General features: G+C 40.3%; 2 protein-coding genes across 2 annotated transcripts; both read left to right on the top strand.

Annotated features, from left to right (window-relative positions):
- The first annotated feature begins 4360 nt into the window (after window positions 1-4360).
- Window positions 4361-9654, top strand: LOC117597813 (uncharacterized). Its single transcript, XM_053242053.1, has 4 exons — window positions 4361-4970; window positions 5764-5871; window positions 6016-7717; window positions 9549-9654. The coding sequence occupies exons 3-4, from the start codon at window positions 6759-6761 to the stop codon at window positions 9652-9654; spliced, it is 1065 nt and encodes a 354-aa protein (XP_053098028.1). The 5' UTR covers window positions 4361-4970; window positions 5764-5871; window positions 6016-6758.
- A 1876-nt stretch (window positions 9655-11530) lies between these two features.
- Window positions 11531-16824, top strand: LOC128321678 (uncharacterized). Its single transcript, XM_053242052.1, has 4 exons — window positions 11531-12140; window positions 12934-13041; window positions 13186-14887; window positions 16719-16824. Exons 3-4 carry the CDS (start codon window positions 13929-13931, stop codon window positions 16822-16824), a joined length of 1065 nt encoding a protein of 354 aa, XP_053098027.1. The 5' UTR covers window positions 11531-12140; window positions 12934-13041; window positions 13186-13928.
- The last annotated feature ends 831 nt before the right edge of the window (window positions 16825-17655 follow it).

The following is a 17655-nucleotide window of genomic DNA, read 5'->3' as shown; positions in this document are numbered from 1 at the left end:
CCCGACCTTCTGATCAGTAACCCAAAGCCAATCAATGAACAATGTACATGAACAAGTTCCATCAAATTACAAAATCAAAACAAAAAGTCTAGGTGAATAGGGAAAAATGTTCATTGATTTGGAATGTACGTGACCAATCAATCATCAGCTTATAAAGTACATACAAATATATCAGATGATTATCAAAAGATTCTTTGATTTTTAATGTACATTTATGGAATTTGGCAGACGCCCTTATCCAGAGTGACTTATATTTATCTCAATCGTACAATCAAGCATTTGAGGGGTAAGTCAAAGTAAAAAAGACAGAGAAAATATTTGAAAAAACTAGAGAAAAGAATAATAATTTTGGATTATGAAAATGAGCTGCCACATGACAGGAAGTTAGTTTTTTAACCGCTGCCACATCACAGGAAGTGTTTCTTTTTTTTAATTTTAAATTAATAGATTTACCTTAAAGAGCAAGAATGTACAAGGAAGCAGTCAACAAATATAAAAAAAATTAAATCAGATGAGGTAAAATCAAAAGGAAAAATCAAAACCAATGAATAAAAGATTTAAAAAAATCAGAAAATTTAAAAGTTAGGGAAAAGATCATTAACTTGGAATATGCAAATGAGCTTCTGACATCATAGAAGTGTTTTTCCTAACCTTTCCAAAAAGATGATTTCTGGTAATTCCAAGAAAACGATCCAATAATGTGCTCCATGGTGCCATCTGGTCGCCGGACAAAAGTTTGATCCAGATCGAATTTTTGGTTCCAAGGTACTTATACTTTTGAATGGGCAAATTGGCTGCTAAACGATTTCTTGGAAAAAATCCAGATTGCCTATTCCGGCCCATGTTAAAATTTCCAAGTTAAAGGTATGGTCAGGACCATACAAGAAGTTCAGCATCAAATTCCAAAGTGAAAGCAAATGTATCAGATCATTAAGTAGAAGCCTTTATTTGTCACATATACATTTTGCATATTGCAGCTTCTCAGGAAGCTGAGGTCAAAGTGCATGATCAGCCATGATACAGCACCCTTGGAGCAGATAGGGTCAAGGGCATTGCTCAAGGGCCCAACAGTGGCAGCTTGGCAGTGCTGGGGCTTGAACTCCCGACCTTCTGATCAGTAACTCAAAGCCAATCAATGAACAATGTACATGAACAAGTTCCATCAAATTACAAAATCAAAACAAAAAGTCTAGGTGAATAGGGAAAAATGTTCATTGATTTGGAATGTACGTGACCAATCAATCATCAGCTTATAAAGTACATACAAATATATCAGATGATTATCAAAAGATTCTTTGATTTTTAATGTACATTTATGGAATTTGGCAGACGCCCTTATCCAGAGTGACTTATATTTATCTCAATCGTACAATCAAGCATTTGAGGGGTAAGTCAAAGTAAAAAAGACAGAGAAAATATTTGAAAAAATTAGAGAAAAGAATAATAATTTTGGATTATGAAAATGAGCTGCCACATGACAGGAAGTTAGTTTTTTAACCGCTGCCACATCACAGGAAGTATTTCTTTTTTTTAATTTTAAATTAATAGATTTACCTTAAAGAGCAAGAATGTACAAGGAAGCATTCAACAAATATAAAAAAAATTAAATCAGATGAGGTAAAATCAAAAGGAAAAATCAAAACCAATGAATAAAAGATTTTAAAAAATCAGAAAATTTAAAAGTTAGGGAAAAGATCATTAACTTGGAATATGCAAATGAGCTTCTGACATCATAGAAGTGTTTTTCCTAACCTTTCCAAAAAGATGATTTCTGGTAATTCCAAGAAAACGATCCAATAATGTGCTCCATGGTGCCATCTGGTCGCCGGACAAAAGTTTGATCCAGATCGAATTTTTGGTTCCAAGGTACTTATACTTTTGAATGGGCAAATTGGCTGCTAAACGATTTCTTGGAAAAAATCCAGATTGCCTATTCCGGCCCATGTTAAAATTTCCAAGTTAAAGGTATGGTCAGGACCATACAAGAAGTTCAGCATCAAACTCCAAAGTGAAAGCAAATGTATCAGATCATTAAGTAGAAGCCTTTATTTGTCACATATACATTTTGCATATTGCAGCTTCTCAGGAAGCTGAGGTCAGAGTGCATGATCAGCCATGATACAGCACCCTTGGAGCAGAGAGGGTCAAGGGCATTGCTCAAGGGCCCAACAGTGGCAGCTTGGCAGTGCTGGGGCTTGAACTCCCGACCTTCTGATCAGTAACCCAAAGCCAATCAATGAACAATGTACATGAACAAGTTCCATCAAATTACAAAATCAAATCATTGATTTGATTAATGAATTAATGAAAAGATCATTAACTTGGAATATGCAAATGAGCTTCTGACATCATAGAAGTGTTTTTCCTAACCTTTCCAAAAAGATGATTTCTGGTAATTCCAAGAAAACGATCCAATAATGTGCTCCATAGCGCCATCTGGTCGCAGGACAAAAGTTTGATCCAGATCAAATTTTTGGTTCCAAGGTACTTATACTTTTGAATGGGCAAATTGGCTGCTAAATGATTACTTGGAAATAATCCAGATTGCCTATTCCGGCCCATGTTAAAATTTCCAAGTTAAAGGTATGGACCCTAACCCTAACCCTAACCCTAACCCTAACCCTAAACCCTAACCCTAACCCTAACCCTAACCCTAACCCTAACCCTAACATTAACCCTAACCCTAACCCTAACCCTAACCCTAACCCTAACCTCAACCTTCTACCCTGATCCTAACCCTAACCCTGACCCTAACCCCTAACCCTAACCTAACCCCTAACTCCCAACCCTCCTACTCTAACCCTAATCCGCTTACCCTAACCCCTAACCCCTAACCCCTAACCCTAACCCCTAACCCTAACCTCAACCTTCTACCCTAACCCTAACCCCTAACCCTAACCTCAACCTCCTACCCTAACCCTAACCCCTAACCCTAACCTCAACCTCCTACCCTGACCCTAACCCTAACCCTGACCCTTACCCTAACCTCAGCCTCCTACCATGAACCCTAACCCTAACCTCAACCTCAACCTCCTACCAGGAACCCGAACCCTAATCCCAACCCCATAACCCTACTTAACCCTAACTCCTAACCCTAATCTCTCCCTCCTACCCTGAACCCTAATCCTAACCCGAACCATGACCTTCACTTCAAGCCCAATTCTAACCCTTTTCCCTTCCCCCTCCCTACCCCAACCTCAATCTCCCATCTTGAACCCCAATTCTAACACTTAACCCTAACTGCTAACCCCCTACCCTAACCCCAAGCCTTATTCCTACCCTAACCCTAATCTTCCCCCTTCTCTATCTTGACCCTCTTTTGTTTCCCTGCTCTTCTACTGGAGTGGGTACCCTGGCTCCAAGGATATAAACTTAACTCCCAAATCTGCCCCATGAGATGAATACATTTACAGGTAAATGTGAGCTGTATGTGGACATGGGAGTGTGCAGACATTGAATGGAGCTTTCACCCGGGATCCTGTGCTTTGATCACTCAGCCGGATATGGGGTGTGGATCTGACTTGGGAAAAACTGCACGCCCTATCCGGTCCCTTAGGTTCCTTGTTTTATTTAAATAATGTTGTCTTTTTCCCCCCCCCCTCCATTTTTACTTTCTTTATGGGGACTCCTGGTCCCTTTCCAGGTCACTGTTCCTTTTGAACTTAGTGGGTATTTTTATTTAGCTCTCTCATTTTAACTTTATTGATTTTATTTTCTTAATCATATTTTAAAAAAGCATCCTTTCTTTTTATTTTATTTATTTATATATTTTATGTTTTTTAAATTTATATTTTTTATTTTTTATTTACTCATTTACCATTTGGGGATTTTAAATTTGCACTGTTTAAGGATCACCCTTACCCAGGGATCCAATTTTTATATATAAAAAATTTTTTTTGTATTTGTATAAGAAAACGGGTCTGGCCTCGTTCTTTTTAACTCTAGAATAGAACAAAGTGAGCCTGTGCACTAAAGAGCATACACTCAACATATGAGGACTTGATCTTTCCCTAACCTAACCTAGCCTGTGCCACTACAAACAAAAGAGAGGAACAGACCATATTCTTAGTACACACCTTACATATTTAGTTATATTTTAATTATTTTACTTTTATTGTTTTAATCTCTTAATCTTTATCCTATTTGGTTTTATCACCTTTTTTTATTATTCCATTTTTATCCTTCCCCCCCCCCCTTTTTTTTCCTTACTATTCTTTATTTCTAAGGTTTTTTATTTTTTTAATACCCACTCTTTTTCCAGTACATTTGTGTTCAATGGCAGTCTTCTTATTCTTGGCTCTCTTCTCTTGCCTGCTGTGGGTCTTGAACCAGGGAGGCTAGGTGTAGGAGACTATTGTCTATACCACTACACCACACAGACTACTGGGAAGACCTGGTGGAAAATAAGAGAACCAAGGTTTACAAAAACAGTTTTAAACTACATTATCCAGGTAAAGTCATTACCCATAAAGCCACACACTTCCTTCAGACTCACAACCAATAGATAGGCAGTTTTGAGACAGACAGGTATAGTTACCAATTATACAGAACCTCCTTATTTTAGCTCCACCCCTAATTTAACCTAGATCCCACCCCAGAGCTTATTTAAGGATATGGATGGGAACAAAAAGCGTATGTCCTCTGAAGAAGCAGGATTCCCTGCGAAACGTTAGGACGTCGAACTCAAAAAGCACCGTGAACTGCACATCAAAAAGATACTGTTTGACGGGGAAAACATTGCCAATTTTTGTGTCCTGTTTTACACAAAAAAATTTTTTAATGGAGAAAAATCCTTTTTAAACCGTTTTGTGAGTACTCACATTTTTAAACCCTTTCTTTTTTTTGGGTTTTTATTCCCCCCTCCCTTTTTTTCGGTTTTATTCCCCCTTCTTTTTGGAGTACAACACCCAAGCCAGAGGGGCCTACAAAACTTCCTGTTTGGTGAACTCCTAGGCCGCTTAGGCCTTCTGGTAAGGAACTGAGTTGTTAATCAGCTACAGGATCCTTGTCCCAAGGATTCTTATCAGCATACTCATGGGGTAAGACCAATGAAGACTTTTCTCCTTTTGTTTTTATCTTTCCTTTCTTTTAACCTTTTTTTTCCTCGAAAGGAGTTTTTTTACAGGCACAATGATTCCCTTAACAAACAGATTCACAGTGTTGGAGACTTTGGAAACAGATGGGGTGGAACAAACACTACACACAGTCCAGCATCTACACAACTCAAAACCCAGGGAATTTTTAGATAGACATTTGAGGAAGTTGTATTTTAAATTCTTACAGGCCACACACCATGAAGACATTGTGACAACAGCTCTACATACGCAAATTTTTCCAAAGGGCATGTCTAAACAAACACACAAACTTACACAGTTTATCAAACCAGCATGCCCCAAGCAACAAACTCTACATAGAATTACGGAAAACACACAAAATTGGATGAAGGCAAATATGCAGATCCTCAAAGACCATTACGTTCAAGTGAAAGCAGAACTACTGAATCGAATCCACAAAATGGAGGAAACAGAATGGCAGATAGCAGTTAAATGGGCCAAAGGTAGATTCAAACACAAATTGAGGGAAGACATAATAGAAAAGGCCAAAACACAAATGGAACAGAATCTAGTGGAAACAGAAAATGGAGGAACTGCATGTTTGCCTATCCAAGTATCAAACAGCTCCTCTAATCCTTCTTCCACTGCCGCCTCTTCTTTTTCTTCTTCGTCGTCTTCTTCAATCTCTTCCTCTTCTTCCTCCAAACAGAGTCCGAGTAAAGACGACACAAACCTTGTGGCAAGTTCTCCACAGATGCATTTATCGAAAAGCAATGGAACACCTCGGCCTTTAAACAACAACTCCGATAAGACCAAGGTAGTTAGTGTATTAATACATGAAGTTCCTTTGAATACACTTAAGCAGCAAGAACAGAGAGCTAACACTCCATCCACAGTTCACAGAACAGCAATCCTAAATAATGTTAGTGTTCTAATAGAACCTACTATTGCTGATTCACAGGGGGAGCCGACCCAGGGGGATAGGAAGCAGGAGAGGAAGGAGGTGATGAATGGGTCTACAGAAAGGAAGACCACGTCCTTGAGAAAAGCCCGATCTGAATCCTCCCTTTCCCTTTCCCCTTCCTCTTTCTCGTTGACTCCCCTGCATGTGGAACATCCGGACAGGGTGGAGCCCCAAATAAAAACCTGTGAAGTGAGGAACCATTGGGTTCCTACTAGACATCCTAACACCACTAGAAAGATTGCAGATTGGACACTGGAAGTAAAGAAACCAGTTTTGTTTATAGGGGACTCCAACCTGTCCAGAATTCCCTATTTTAGTGACGAAAATGTTCAGGTGGATAGTTACCCTGGAGCCAACTTTTTACATATAGCCAAAGTGTTACAAAAATTAACCCCTAATCCAAACACTCAAAAAGTCGTCCTATCATTAGGAATCAATAATAGAGAACAAACATTCGAAAGTACAACAAAAAAACAGTTGCAAGAGCTGTGGAGAATTGCTGCAGTGGTTTTTCCCAATGCCACGATCTACACCCCATTATTAAACTACTCGGATATCCTACCTAGACGACAACAAGAAACTCTAACAAAACTGAACACTCATATACTGGCACATGGTAATCCATTGCAGGAACTTCACCCACTTAGGTTCAAGGTGAACCCGAGGGACCCTATCCACTGGACCACGGAAACGGCTTCGCAAATGTTTACATACTGGTTGGATCAGTTAAACTTTTAGGAATGGTGAAGTGCAATAAAACAGACAACAAAAAGCACACCAACATCATTAACCTATCCAAAACGTTTTGTCTCACAGGTCCGCAGGAGGATTTACTCAGCAAGGGTCTCACCTTCATCCCGACGCCATGCGGTACGGACTTGGGGGAGCTGGGGAGGGATGTCCACGCTTACAATAGACAACTTAAAATTTTAGACCACTTCCAATACACAAAATGTAAAGAACACTTACAGTTTACAGAAAAATCCAGATGGGAACCGAGCACCGAACAGACCAGTTTACCTATAAAGCAGTTGATTAAAAAGAACAGGATGATTATCAATTCTCTTTCAGATTTTTCCAACAATCAAGCAGATAATTTAACCGCCACAGAACGCAGAGCACTCAAAGAATTACAAACCAACAGAGATATAATAATTAAACCGGCAGATAAAGGCTCAGCGATCGTCATAATGGACAAACAACAATACTTACTAGAAGCAAATAGACAATTAAACAATACCAATCATTACACTTTACTTCCACACTCATTACAACAGGAAACACAATCATTGGTAACATCCATTTTACAGGACTTAAAACAGAAAGGCTTCATTAACACTAAACAGTTTAATTACCTTATTGGTCCAAACCCACCAAGGCAGCGGAAATTTTATCTATTGCCCAAAATTCATAAAGACCCACAGGCGTGGACAGTCCCTTCCGAGGTTCCACAGGGACGCCCGATTGTGTCGGATTGTGGGAGTGAGACCTACAATGTGGCACAATACATTGATTATTTCCTCAATCCTGTCTCACAACTTCATCCCAGTTACTTAAAAGATACATATGACTTTATAAACAAAATCAAGAACATGACAATTCCAGACTCGGCCTTCCTATTCACTGTGGATGTGGAAAGCCTTTACACAAATATCAGTACAGAGGCAGGATTGCAGGCAATAATGAAATGTTTTAACAGGTATCCAGATTCAAGCCGGCCAGATGCAGAACTTCTTCAGCTGTTGGAAATAAATTTAACCCGCAATGACTTTGAATTTAATTCTCAATTATATTTACAGGTTCAAGGAACCGCTATGGGGAAGAAATTTGCTCCAGCCTACGCGAATATTTATATGTCTGAGTGGGAAGAAACATTGTTTCCAAAGTGTCCCCACTTACCCGCAGTGTATTATCGATATCTGGATGACATCTTTGGGGTCTGGCACCATGACAGGGAACATTTTGACACCTTTTTGAATTTGGCCAATTCCCATCATAAACACATTAAAGTCAAAGCAACTCTTAATTCGGATAACATTAACTTTTTAGACACCACAGTTTTTGCCATCCCGACGGAGAATAATTCCAAAACACTACATACTAAAGTGTTTTTCAAACCCACTGATTCCCACTCTCTACTATTTAAAACAAGTTATCATCCTAGACATACTTTCAAGGGGGTAATCAAATCACAAATCATTCGATTTCATAGAATTTGCTCATTTGATCAACATTTCCATGAAGCAACACAAACTCTATTCAAAGCCCTTAGACCCCGAGGGTATTCTAAGAGATTCTTGAGAGCCATTAAAAGAGACACGTTGCAGGATCTCAGAAATAACCCAACACGATTGGTGCCGGAACCCAAGGATGTCATCCCCATAGTCACGACTTTTTCAGAAACATCCAAAATCCTCAACAATAAGCTTAAACAACAATTCCAAAAAACACAAGAACTATACGCACCACTTCGGTCATTCAAACCAATATCAGCTTATAGAAGAAATAAAAATCTACGGGATCTCCTGGTCAGGGCCAGTTTGAAATCAGACCGACGAGTGATTCCTCCTATATTAGCAACACATTTTCAACAGCTCAGGTCAGTGGAGATGGGAAACAAGGGACACCTAGTGCCACAAAGAACAAACCTCAAGACCACGAATATCATTTACATGATCACTTGCACACACTGCCATAAGAGATATATTGGAGAAACTGAATACAGTCTGGAACAAAGGCTGAAACAACACATTTACTCCATTCAACACAGACCACGCAACACACACTTAATATGCCATTTTGCAAGGGTTGGGATACAGAAGCTCAGGATCTCGGGTTTGGAGGCCAATAGGGCATGGAACAGGGAACAGAGAAGAAGAAGAGAAGCATATTGGATAAGTAAACTGCACACAGACCATCCTCATGGCTTCAATACTAGGAGAACATCTTAGACTTGGAGACTTGGAACCAGAGATACCCATATAGAGAGAGGAAATAGGGCTAACCCATTCTTCTTTTTACAGTATTCTCTTCTTTCCCCCGTTGTTTTTCTTTTGTCCTCTGCTCTTTTTCTTTACCTTGTTCTTCTTTTTTTTCTTCTTTTCTTCTTCTTTTCCTTCTTCTTCTTCTCCTTTCTTTTCTTTGTTCTTTTTTATACCCATTCTGTCACATTTATTGTGAGTAAAAATAGCACTTGATACTGGAGCAATCCGTTGTATAATGGACGTCTCGGTGGAGCGTTTGGTTTTGTTTTGATTTGGTTTGATGATTAAACACAACTTGGTGGATTTGTGCACGCACAAATACACACTTTGTAAATATGGTTTAAAGTATTTATATAGCACTTGTTTTGATTATTAGCACTTTTCACTTGACTCAATTGTTAGCACTTTTACTAGCACTTACAGCACTTTTTTTAGGTTTCAGCACTTCTTCCACTGGGACGGTCAATGCCATGGTTTGATCCAGTAAAATAAATTGAATAACTTTTTATAAAACCACAATATTGTGATGCTTTACTTTATTTCCAGACAATTTCTGAGCTTTTACCTCAACCCCAACCATCATTCCGCACCTGGGTTGGACCGGAACCTCAACTCCAAAACCTTATTTCGAATCCTAACCTCAACCCCCTAACCCTAACCCCCTAACCCTAACCCCCTAACCCTAACCCCCTAACCCTAACCCCAACCCTAACCCCAACCCTAACCCTAACCTCAACCTTCTACCCTGACCCTAACCCTAACCCTAACCTCAACCTTCTACCCTGACCCTAACCCTAACCTCAACCTTCTACCCTGACCCTAACCCTAACCCTAACCCTAACCTCAACCTTCTACCCTGACCCTAACCCTAACCCTAACCTCAACCTTCTACCCTGATCCTAACCCTAACCCTGACCCTAACCCCTAACCCTAACCTAACCCCTAACTCCCAACCCTCCTACTCTAACCCTAATCCGCTTACCCTAACCCCTAACCCCTAACCCCTAACCCTAACCCCTAACCCTAACCTCAACCTTCTACCCTAACCCTAACCCCTAACCCTAACCTCAACCTCCTACCCTAACCCTAACCCCTAACCCTAACCTCAACCTCCTACCCTGACCCTAACCCTAACCCTGACCCTTACCCTAACCTCAGCCTCCTACCATGAACCCTAACCCTAACCTCAACCTCAACCTCCTACCAGGAACCCGAACCCTAATCCCAACCCCATAACCCTACTTAACCCTAACTCCTAACCCTAATCTCTCCCTCCTACCCTGAACCCTAATCCTAACCCGAACCATGACCTTCACTTCAAGCCCAATTCTAACCCTTTTCCCTTCCCCCTCCCTACCCCAACCTCAATCTCCCATCTTGAACCCCAATTCTAACACTTAACCCTAACTGCTAACCCCCTACCCTAACCCCAAGCCTTATTCCTACCCTAACCCTAATCTTCCCCCTTCTCTATCTTGACCCTCTTTTGTTTCCCTGCTCTTCTACTGGAGTGGGTACCCTGGCTCCAAGGATATAAACTTAACTCCCAAATCTGCCCCATGAGATGAATACATTTACAGGTAAATGTGAGCTGTATGTGGACATGGGAGTGTGCAGACATTGAATGGAGCTTTCACCCGGGATCCTGTGCTTTGATCACTCAGCCGGATATGGGGTGTGGATCTGACTTGGGAAAAACTGCACGCCCTATCCGGTCCCTTAGGTTCCTTGTTTTATTTAAATAATGTTGTCTTTTTCCCCCCCCCCTCCATTTTTACTTTCTTTATGGGGACTCCTGGTCCCTTTCCAGGTCACTGTTCCTTTTGAACTTAGTGGGTATTTTTATTTAGCTCTCTCATTTTAACTTTATTGATTTTATTTTCTTAATCATATTTTAAAAAAGCATCCTTTCTTTTTATTTTATTTATTTATATATTTTATGTTTTTTAAATTTATATTTTTTATTTTTTATTTACTCATTTACCATTTGGGGATTTTAAATTTGCACTGTTTAAGGATCACCCTTACCCAGGGATCCAATTTTTATATATAAAAAATTTTTTTTGTATTTGTATAAGAAAACGGGTCTGGCCTCGTTCTTTTTAACTCTAGAATAGAACAAAGTGAGCCTGTGCACTAAAGAGCATACACTCAACATATGAGGACTTGATCTTTCCCTAACCTAACCTAGCCTGTGCCACTACAAACAAAAGAGAGGAACAGACCATATTCTTAGTACACACCTTACATATTTAGTTATATTTTAATTATTTTACTTTTATTGTTTTAATCTCTTAATCTTTATCCTATTTGGTTTTATCACCTTTTTTTATTATTCCATTTTTATCCTTCCCCCCCCCCCCTTTTTTTTCCTTACTATTCTTTATTTCTAAGGTTTTTTATTTTTTTAATACCCACTCTTTTTCCAGTACATTTGTGTTCAATGGCAGTCTTCTTATTCTTGGCTCTCTTCTCTTGCCTGCTGTGGGTCTTGAACCAGGGAGGCTAGGTGTAGGAGACTATTGTCTATACCACTACACCACACAGACTACTGGGAAGACCTGGTGGAAAATAAGAGAACCAAGGTTTACAAAAACAGTTTTAAACTACATTATCCAGGTAAAGTCATTACCCATAAAGCCACACACTTCCTTCAGACTCACAACCAATAGATAGGCAGTTTTGAGACAGACAGGTATAGTTACCAATTATACAGAACCTCCTTATTTTAGCTCCACCCCTAATTTAACCTAGATCCCACCCCAGAGCTTATTTAAGGATATGGATGGGAACAAAAAGCGTATGTCCTCTGAAGAAGCAGGATTCCCTGCGAAACGTTAGGACGTCGAACTCAAAAAGCACCGTGAACTGCACATCAAAAAGATACTGTTTGACGGGGAAAACATTGCCAATTTTTGTGTCCTGTTTTACACAAAAAAATTTTTTAATGGAGAAAAATCCTTTTTAAACCGTTTTGTGAGTACTCACATTTTTAAACCCTTTCTTTTTTTTGGGTTTTTATTCCCCCCTCCCTTTTTTTCGGTTTTATTCCCCCTTCTTTTTGGAGTACAACACCCAAGCCAGAGGGGCCTACAAAACTTCCTGTTTGGTGAACTCCTAGGCCGCTTAGGCCTTCTGGTAAGGAACTGAGTTGTTAATCAGCTACAGGATCCTTGTCCCAAGGATTCTTATCAGCATACTCATGGGGTAAGACCAATGAAGACTTTTCTCCTTTTGTTTTTATCTTTCCTTTCTTTTAACCTTTTTTTTCCTCGAAAGGAGTTTTTTTACAGGCACAATGATTCCCTTAACAAACAGATTCACAGTGTTGGAGACTTTGGAAACAGATGGGGTGGAACAAACACTACACACAGTCCAGCATCTACACAACTCAAAACCCAGGGAATTTTTAGATAGACATTTGAGGAAGTTGTATTTTAAATTCTTACAGGCCACACACCATGAAGACATTGTGACAACAGCTCTACATACGCAAATTTTTCCAAAGGGCATGTCTAAACAAACACACAAACTTACACAGTTTATCAAACCAGCATGCCCCAAGCAACAAACTCTACATAGAATTACGGAAAACACACAAAATTGGATGAAGGCAAATATGCAGATCCTCAAAGACCATTACGTTCAAGTGAAAGCAGAACTACTGAATCGAATCCACAAAATGGAGGAAACAGAATGGCAGATAGCAGTTAAATGGGCCAAAGGTAGATTCAAACACAAATTGAGGGAAGACATAATAGAAAAGGCCAAAACACAAATGGAACAGAATCTAGTGGAAACAGAAAATGGAGGAACTGCATGTTTGCCTATCCAAGTATCAAACAGCTCCTCTAATCCTTCTTCCACTGCCGCCTCTTCTTTTTCTTCTTCGTCGTCTTCTTCAATCTCTTCCTCTTCTTCCTCCAAACAGAGTCCGAGTAAAGACGACACAAACCTTGTGGCAAGTTCTCCACAGATGCATTTATCGAAAAGCAATGGAACACCTCGGCCTTTAAACAACAACTCCGATAAGACCAAGGTAGTTAGTGTATTAATACATGAAGTTCCTTTGAATACACTTAAGCAGCAAGAACAGAGAGCTAACACTCCATCCACAGTTCACAGAACAGCAATCCTAAATAATGTTAGTGTTCTAATAGAACCTACTATTGCTGATTCACAGGGGGAGCCGACCCAGGGGGATAGGAAGCAGGAGAGGAAGGAGGTGATGAATGGGTCTACAGAAAGGAAGACCACGTCCTTGAGAAAAGCCCGATCTGAATCCTCCCTTTCCCTTTCCCCTTCCTCTTTCTCGTTGACTCCCCTGCATGTGGAACATCCGGACAGGGTGGAGCCCCAAATAAAAACCTGTGAAGTGAGGAACCATTGGGTTCCTACTAGACATCCTAACACCACTAGAAAGATTGCAGATTGGACACTGGAAGTAAAGAAACCAGTTTTGTTTATAGGGGACTCCAACCTGTCCAGAATTCCCTATTTTAGTGACGAAAATGTTCAGGTGGATAGTTACCCTGGAGCCAACTTTTTACATATAGCCAAAGTGTTACAAAAATTAACCCCTAATCCAAACACTCAAAAAGTCGTCCTATCATTAGGAATCAATAATAGAGAACAAACATTCGAAAGTACAACAAAAAAACAGTTGCAAGAGCTGTGGAGAATTGCTGCAGTGGTTTTTCCCAATGCCACGATCTACACCCCATTATTAAACTACTCGGATATCCTACCTAGACGACAACAAGAAACTCTAACAAAACTGAACACTCATATACTGGCACATGGTAATCCATTGCAGGAACTTCACCCACTTAGGTTCAAGGTGAACCCGAGGGACCCTATCCACTGGACCACGGAAACGGCTTCGCAAATGTTTACATACTGGTTGGATCAGTTAAACTTTTAGGAATGGTGAAGTGCAATAAAACAGACAACAAAAAGCACACCAACATCATTAACCTATCCAAAACGTTTTGTCTCACAGGTCCGCAGGAGGATTTACTCAGCAAGGGTCTCACCTTCATCCCGACGCCATGCGGTACGGACTTGGGGGAGCTGGGGAGGGATGTCCACGCTTACAATAGACAACTTAAAATTTTAGACCACTTCCAATACACAAAATGTAAAGAACACTTACAGTTTACAGAAAAATCCAGATGGGAACCGAGCACCGAACAGACCAGTTTACCTATAAAGCAGTTGATTAAAAAGAACAGGATGATTATCAATTCTCTTTCAGATTTTTCCAACAATCAAGCAGATAATTTAACCGCCACAGAACGCAGAGCACTCAAAGAATTACAAACCAACAGAGATATAATAATTAAACCGGCAGATAAAGGCTCAGCGATCGTCATAATGGACAAACAACAATACTTACTAGAAGCAAATAGACAATTAAACAATACCAATCATTACACTTTACTTCCACACTCATTACAACAGGAAACACAATCATTGGTAACATCCATTTTACAGGACTTAAAACAGAAAGGCTTCATTAACACTAAACAGTTTAATTACCTTATTGGTCCAAACCCACCAAGGCAGCGGAAATTTTATCTATTGCCCAAAATTCATAAAGACCCACAGGCGTGGACAGTCCCTTCCGAGGTTCCACAGGGACGCCCGATTGTGTCGGATTGTGGGAGTGAGACCTACAATGTGGCACAATACATTGATTATTTCCTCAATCCTGTCTCACAACTTCATCCCAGTTACTTAAAAGATACATATGACTTTATAAACAAAATCAAGAACATGACAATTCCAGACTCGGCCTTCCTATTCACTGTGGATGTGGAAAGCCTTTACACAAATATCAGTACAGAGGCAGGATTGCAGGCAATAATGAAATGTTTTAACAGGTATCCAGATTCAAGCCGGCCAGATGCAGAACTTCTTCAGCTGTTGGAAATAAATTTAACCCGCAATGACTTTGAATTTAATTCTCAATTATATTTACAGGTTCAAGGAACCGCTATGGGGAAGAAATTTGCTCCAGCCTACGCGAATATTTATATGTCTGAGTGGGAAGAAACATTGTTTCCAAAGTGTCCCCACTTACCCGCAGTGTATTATCGATATCTGGATGACATCTTTGGGGTCTGGCACCATGACAGGGAACATTTTGACACCTTTTTGAATTTGGCCAATTCCCATCATAAACACATTAAAGTCAAAGCAACTCTTAATTCGGATAACATTAACTTTTTAGACACCACAGTTTTTGCCATCCCGACGGAGAATAATTCCAAAACACTACATACTAAAGTGTTTTTCAAACCCACTGATTCCCACTCTCTACTATTTAAAACAAGTTATCATCCTAGACATACTTTCAAGGGGGTAATCAAATCACAAATCATTCGATTTCATAGAATTTGCTCATTTGATCAACATTTCCATGAAGCAACACAAACTCTATTCAAAGCCCTTAGACCCCGAGGGTATTCTAAGAGATTCTTGAGAGCCATTAAAAGAGACACGTTGCAGGATCTCAGAAATAACCCAACACGATTGGTGCCGGAACCCAAGGATGTCATCCCCATAGTCACGACTTTTTCAGAAACATCCAAAATCCTCAACAATAAGCTTAAACAACAATTCCAAAAAACACAAGAACTATACGCACCACTTCGGTCATTCAAACCAATATCAGCTTATAGAAGAAATAAAAATCTACGGGATCTCCTGGTCAGGGCCAGTTTGAAATCAGACCGACGAGTGATTCCTCCTATATTAGCAACACATTTTCAACAGCTCAGGTCAGTGGAGATGGGAAACAAGGGACACCTAGTGCCACAAAGAACAAACCTCAAGACCACGAATATCATTTACATGATCACTTGCACACACTGCCATAAGAGATATATTGGAGAAACTGAATACAGTCTGGAACAAAGGCTGAAACAACACATTTACTCCATTCAACACAGACCACGCAACACACACTTAATATGCCATTTTGCAAGGGTTGGGATACAGAAGCTCAGGATCTCGGGTTTGGAGGCCAATAGGGCATGGAACAGGGAACAGAGAAGAAGAAGAGAAGCATATTGGATAAGTAAACTGCACACAGACCATCCTCATGGCTTCAATACTAGGAGAACATCTTAGACTTGGAGACTTGGAACCAGAGATACCCATATAGAGAGAGGAAATAGGGCTAACCCATTCTTCTTTTTACAGTATTCTCTTCTTTCCCCCGTTGTTTTTCTTTTGTCCTCTGCTCTTTTTCTTTACCTTGTTCTTCTTTTTTTTCTTCTTTTCTTCTTCTTTTCCTTCTTCTTCTTCTCCTTTCTTTTCTTTGTTCTTTTTTATACCCATTCTGTCACATTTATTGTGAGTAAAAATAGCACTTGATACTGGAGCAATCCGTTGTATAATGGACGTCTCGGTGGAGCGTTTGGTTTTGTTTTGATTTGGTTTGATGATTAAACACAACTTGGTGGATTTGTGCACGCACAAATACACACTTTGTAAATATGGTTTAAAGTATTTATATAGCACTTGTTTTGATTATTAGCACTTTTCACTTGACTCAATTGTTAGCACTTTTACTAGCACTTACAGCACTTTTTTTAGGTTTCAGCACTTCTTCCACTGGGACGGTCAATGCCATGGTTTGATCCAGTAAAATAAATTGAATAACTTTTTATAAAACCACAATATTGTGATGCTTTACTTTATTTCCAGACAATTTCTGAGCTTTTACCTCAACCCCAACCATCATTCCGCACCTGGGTTGGACCGGAACCTCAACTCCAAAACCTTATTTCGAATCCTAACCTCAACCCCCTAACCCTAACCCCCTAACCCTAACCCCCTAACCCTAACCCCAACCCTAACCCTAACCTCAACCTTCTACCCTGACCCTAACCCTAACCCTAACCTCAACCTTCTACCCTGACCCTAACCCTAACCTCAACCTTCTACCCTGACCCTAACCCTAACCCTAACCCTAACCTCAACCTTCTACCCTGACCCTAACCCTAACCCTAACCTCAACCTTCTACCCTGATCCTAACCCTAACCCTGACCCTAACCCCTAACCCTAACCTAACCCCTAACTCCCAACCCTCCTACTCTAACCCTAATCCGCTTACCCTAACCCCTAACCCCTAACCCCTAACCCTAACCCCTAACCCTAACCTCAACCTTCTACCCTAACCCTAACCCCTAACCCTAACCTCAACCTCCTACCCTAACCCTAACCCCTAACCCTAACCTCAACCTCCTACCCTGACCCTAACCCTAACCCTGACCCTTACCCTAACCTCAGCCTCCTACCATGAACCCTAACCCTAACCTCAACCTCAACCTCCTACCAGGAACCCGAACCCTAATCCCAACCCCATAACCCTACTTAACCCTAACTCCTAACCCTAATCTCTCCCTCCTACCCTGAACCCTAATCCTAACCCGAACCATGACCTTCACTTCAAGCCCAATTCTAACCCTTTTCCCTTCCCCCTCCCTACCCCAACCTCAATCTCCCATCTTGAACCCCAATTCTAACACTTAACCCTAACTGCTAACCCCCTACCCTAACCCCAAGCCTTATTCCTACCCTAACCCTAATCTTCCCCCTTCTCTATCTTGACCCTCTTTTGTTTCCCTGCTCTTCTACTGG

Source organism: Pangasianodon hypophthalmus, chromosome 19, assembly GCF_027358585.1.
Source record: "Pangasianodon hypophthalmus isolate fPanHyp1 chromosome 19, fPanHyp1.pri, whole genome shotgun sequence".
NCBI classification, from domain to species: domain Eukaryota; kingdom Metazoa; phylum Chordata; class Actinopteri; order Siluriformes; family Pangasiidae; genus Pangasianodon; species Pangasianodon hypophthalmus.
This window is presented reverse-complemented; position numbering and strand designations above follow the sequence as displayed.

Bases quoted from the DNA above. Each gene is read 5' to 3' on its own strand.
- LOC117597813 (XM_053242053.1), top strand. From the start codon at position 6,759: ATGGTGAAGTGCAATAAAACAGACAACAAAAAGCACACCAACATCATT. The intron at 7,718-9,548 runs GTATCCAGATTC...CTTTATTTCCAG, and splicing joins ATAATGAAATGTTTTAACAG to ACAATTTCTGAGCTTTTACC.
- LOC128321678 (XM_053242052.1), top strand. From the start codon at position 13,929: ATGGTGAAGTGCAATAAAACAGACAACAAAAAGCACACCAACATCATT. The intron at 14,888-16,718 runs GTATCCAGATTC...CTTTATTTCCAG, and splicing joins ATAATGAAATGTTTTAACAG to ACAATTTCTGAGCTTTTACC.